General features: G+C 43.8%; 1 protein-coding gene across 1 annotated transcript; it reads right to left on the bottom strand.

Annotated features, from left to right (window-relative positions):
- Positions 1-1,969: 1,969 nt before the first annotated feature.
- KCNJ11 (potassium inwardly-rectifying channel, subfamily J, member 11) lies at positions 1,970-3,860 on the bottom strand. The gene has a single exon (XM_009082370.1). It carries the CDS (start codon positions 3,858-3,860, stop codon positions 2,658-2,660), a length of 1,203 nt encoding a protein of 400 aa, XP_009080618.1. The 3' UTR covers positions 1,970-2,657.
- Between the last annotated feature and the right edge of the window lie 42 nt (positions 3,861-3,902).

Here is a 3,902-nt window from a genome sequence, read left to right as displayed (position 1 = left end):
TATGGTGATTTTAAGAGCACAAACCCTGCCTTCCTCATAATATTAGGATGCCTCTTTATTGACTTCAGAAAATCAGGCAGATTCTTGTAAAAGAAGTGACACAAGGGATGGCCCTGACAGCAGCCCAGCGAAACCAAGCTGTTTGCAAGCTGTTTCCTCCCCTCTTTCCCCTCCCATCTCACAGTGAACAAAGAGAATTTTCTACCTCTCTGCTTCACAGATTTCCCTGAGGCAAAAAGAAGCTTGCATCAGCTCCTGAAAATAGTTGCATGGTACTGCTGCTGAAACTGCTTCACATTTAGGTCAAATCTTGAAAAGAGCTTTAAAATGCAAGCAGACCTGAAAATGTTTTATGAGAGAACCATAAGGGGCATGTTACACACTGAAATAAGGCACTAAGGAAACTATGGAGAAGCCAAAGATTTCAAGTCACTGGAAAGTTTACTAATATTTTGTCTAGGATTGGAGTAGTGGTATTGTGCCAAGTGATAAAGAACAATGCACTTTCAAAGGAACAAAGATGCCCAGGAAATGCAGGTAGCTCTACTGGAAGTGCCATCTGACAGGCAATGTCAGAGAAAAGGAACAGAGGCAGTAAAAGGGAAAGCCGGAAAATAATGTGACAATTAAACTCAGAAGAAATTTAATCATCAAAGGCATTTAATCATTCCCTATTTAAAAAAATAGGGACGTTTATGATTACAAATGTAAAATGTGCCTTTCCAAATTTTCTTTGCTAATGCTAGTTTTACTGTTGTTTTGTTGTGAAACTCATATCACAGTTTGAGAGCAGTTCACAGAAGAGCATTGGTGTATTGGGAACCTGGAAACTGAGCAGGTATTTATTCCTGTAACTGGCAGTCTGATAATGCTAATACAGGTCTTCAAAAAAACTGTAGTACATAAACAGCAAAAATACAACTAATCCTTTATCATTTTAAAACAACATTTGATTTCACCCAAACATTATAGTTTTATTATAGATGCCTGAAAATATTCCGTAGCCACTATGGAAGTTTTGTTAGGCTTTTAAATGGGTTTGTCATATTGTTACACTGACAAGGCATTAAAAAATTTGCCATATTATTGCTAACACAAACCATTTCATGTGTCTGTAGCAAAGTATGTAACACACAAGACTTGAGGCTAGAAGCTCCTTGAATAATGATATGGAAAGTCACTTGGTGCTTCTCTGCACAGTTTGTGTCACCAGGAATTGGATCACTTCTGTAACGTTAATTTAGGCTTTATTTGGACATGATATTTTGCTACATGAGTGGCAGGTAAAAGCACACTGCAGTTCATACTGGTGCTGCCTCCTGATAACCCTGCAGAGAAATAAAGTTGCTGTTGTTCCCAGTGTCCCCAGATAGAGGATTTACACGGGTGGGCTAAGGGCAAGTGCTCCTGCTGTCACTGTGGGAGTGAGCAGTGAACACAGCTCCTTCATGTTTGCCAGAAAATGACAGATCTTGAATTCAGCCACAAACCAAGGCAGGCACTAGCTGCATAGGGAGGTCAGGATGAAATTAGCAAGGGAATTGTTTCCTCAGCAGGAGTAGGTTTTGTGACACAGCATCCCAGACGTGACCACACTCTCATACATCCCTCCTCTAAGCACAAAAACCTTGGCTTCTTTCACAAAAGGGAGAGGAATGATAGGTTTTGCCTACTGCATGAGGATATAATTGCAGCATTCGGCATTGCCCTTTCATTTAAAATATCTAATTCTATTTATATTCCCAGATTGCCTAGCAGAATTCACAGTGTCCTAAGGGATAGGTTAATTTTTTTACTGAGTATCCTGTTGCCATGTGGCTCAGGGAGGGAGAAAGCTGCTTCTCTTAATTTAGAAATTAAAATACAGATTCTTTCCTATTTATAATTAATTTCAACTGGATATTATCTGCTCTCTTTTTAAAGGCAAAGCATTGCATACTATCAGAAATGTGCAGTCTGAAAAAAAAGGTATTCTTGAATGTTTTATTTTGGAAGTGTAAAGGGTTTTTAAATAAACAAGAGTAAATATTCAAATACATTTCATCTTGCATGTGGTTGGAGTGGCTCCAAACAAAACAATATGGATGATGCAAATCCAGCACTTGATTTCTTTGAGACATAGAGTATAATATATAAACACTCTTCCAGATCTGGTCTTGTGTCATACATAACATTGCCTGACCCTTTTGTTATCGTTTAAATCCAGACTACTTTATGAATAATTAATATTTTATTTAGCTATATCGATTGTTCAAGTTAGGAAAAAAACCCTCCAGTTAAAAACTACTGACCTGCAAACACTGCAAGACCCTAAGTACTGCAATCTCTGTGGATAAATATACATTTATTTTTTGAGAAAATGTGTCATCACCCGCAGCTGAATCAATGCAGAATGATCGTGCAATGAAACAGACAGTCTGAATTGAAATTTAAAGCTGCAGACCATGATTTTCCTACTCCCAGTTCTGCTTCAAATCTCTCTCACACCTTTAAAAAAATATAATTAGCTTTAGATTTCCCCGCAATAAATAACACCAGAACATACCTTGTGCTACCAACCTGAATTAAAAAAAAAAAGTAAGAGGCCACCTTAGTGTTTTGAGTTCATGAGATCTTTCAGACACAAAGCCCTAACAGAGTTTCCCGGTCAGAAGGCATCAGGAAGGCTCATCGCTTATAGTAAACTTGGGCTTTAGCTTGACAGATCTCTTCTTTATTGTGCATTTAGGGGACAGTGGCATGGTGTCCATAATGCTCTTGTCCTCCTCCAGCTGCCTGGCAGTGCATGAAGGGGTGGGCACTTTCACTGTGTTGCCAAATTTAGAGTAGTCCACAGAGTATCTCCCGTCTTCCTCCGCCACAATGGGCACAAACCTTTGGCCCCAGAGGATTTCATCTGCCAGGTAGGAGGTTCTGGCTTGAGTGGTGATGCCGGTGGTCTCCACCACCCCTTCCAAGATGACGATGATCTCCAGGTCCTCGTGGTGGTGAAGGTTCATGGGGGAGATGTCGTAGAGGGGGCTGTTCTTGTCTATCACGTGGTAGATGATGAGCGGGGAGACGAGGAAGATGCTGTTGCCCCCCACGGGGTTCTCCATCTGGATGTCGATCTGGTTGAGGGGTACCACCTCCCCCTCCAGGCTGGCAGTCTTCTTCACCACCTGCATGCGGATGGTGGCACTGATGATCATGCTCTTCCGGAGGTCACCCACCCTCAGCATGAAGCAGAGCTTGCCCTCCCGCAGGGCGATGACCGCGTGCTTGCTGAAGATGAGGGTCTCAGCCCTGCGATGGGCCTGCGAGGTCTTCATGAAGATGCAGCCCAGCATGATGGCATTAATCACCAGCCCCACGATGTTCTGCACGATCAGCACCAGGATGGCAGCCGGGCACTCTTCCGTCACCATGCGCCCCCCAAAACCAATGGTCACCTGCACCTCGATGGAGAAGAGGAAAGCAGAGGTGAAGGAGTGAATGCTGGTCACACAGGGCACAAAGTTATCCGGAGCCCCCATCGTCCCCTCTCCAGGATCCCTCTGCAGCCTCGTGCTATGGTCCAGGTCTCCGTGAGCGAAGGCGATGAGCCACCAAACCATCCCAAAGAGCAACCAGCTGCAGAGAAACGACATGGTGAAGATCAGCAACGTGTGCGGCCACTTGAGATCCACCAGGGTAGTAAACACATCCTGAAGAAAACGTCCCTGCTCCCGGATATTTTTATGAGCCACATTATAAGCACCGTTCTTGCCTACAAAACGAGCTCTCCTCTCTCGGGCACGGTACCGGGTGTGATCCGGTACATCCTCTGCTAACCGGGTCAGCACGTATTCCTCAGGGATAATCCCCTTCCTCGACAGCATAGCTCTGACCGCTGCTCTGCCGCTCAGCACCGCCCCATGCAG

Source organism: Acanthisitta chloris, unplaced genomic scaffold (genome assembly GCF_000695815.1).
Source record: "Acanthisitta chloris isolate BGI_N310 unplaced genomic scaffold, ASM69581v1 scaffold4339, whole genome shotgun sequence".
Taxonomy (NCBI): Eukaryota; Metazoa; Chordata; class Aves; order Passeriformes; family Acanthisittidae; genus Acanthisitta; species Acanthisitta chloris.
The sequence above is the reverse complement of the archived record's forward strand: the minus strand, read 5'-3'. Positions and strand labels throughout refer to the sequence as shown.

Coding starts and splice junctions, on each gene's coding strand:
- KCNJ11 (XM_009082370.1), bottom strand. CDS start 3,860: ATGCTGTCGAGGAAGGGGATTATCCCTGAGGAATACGTGCTGACCCGG.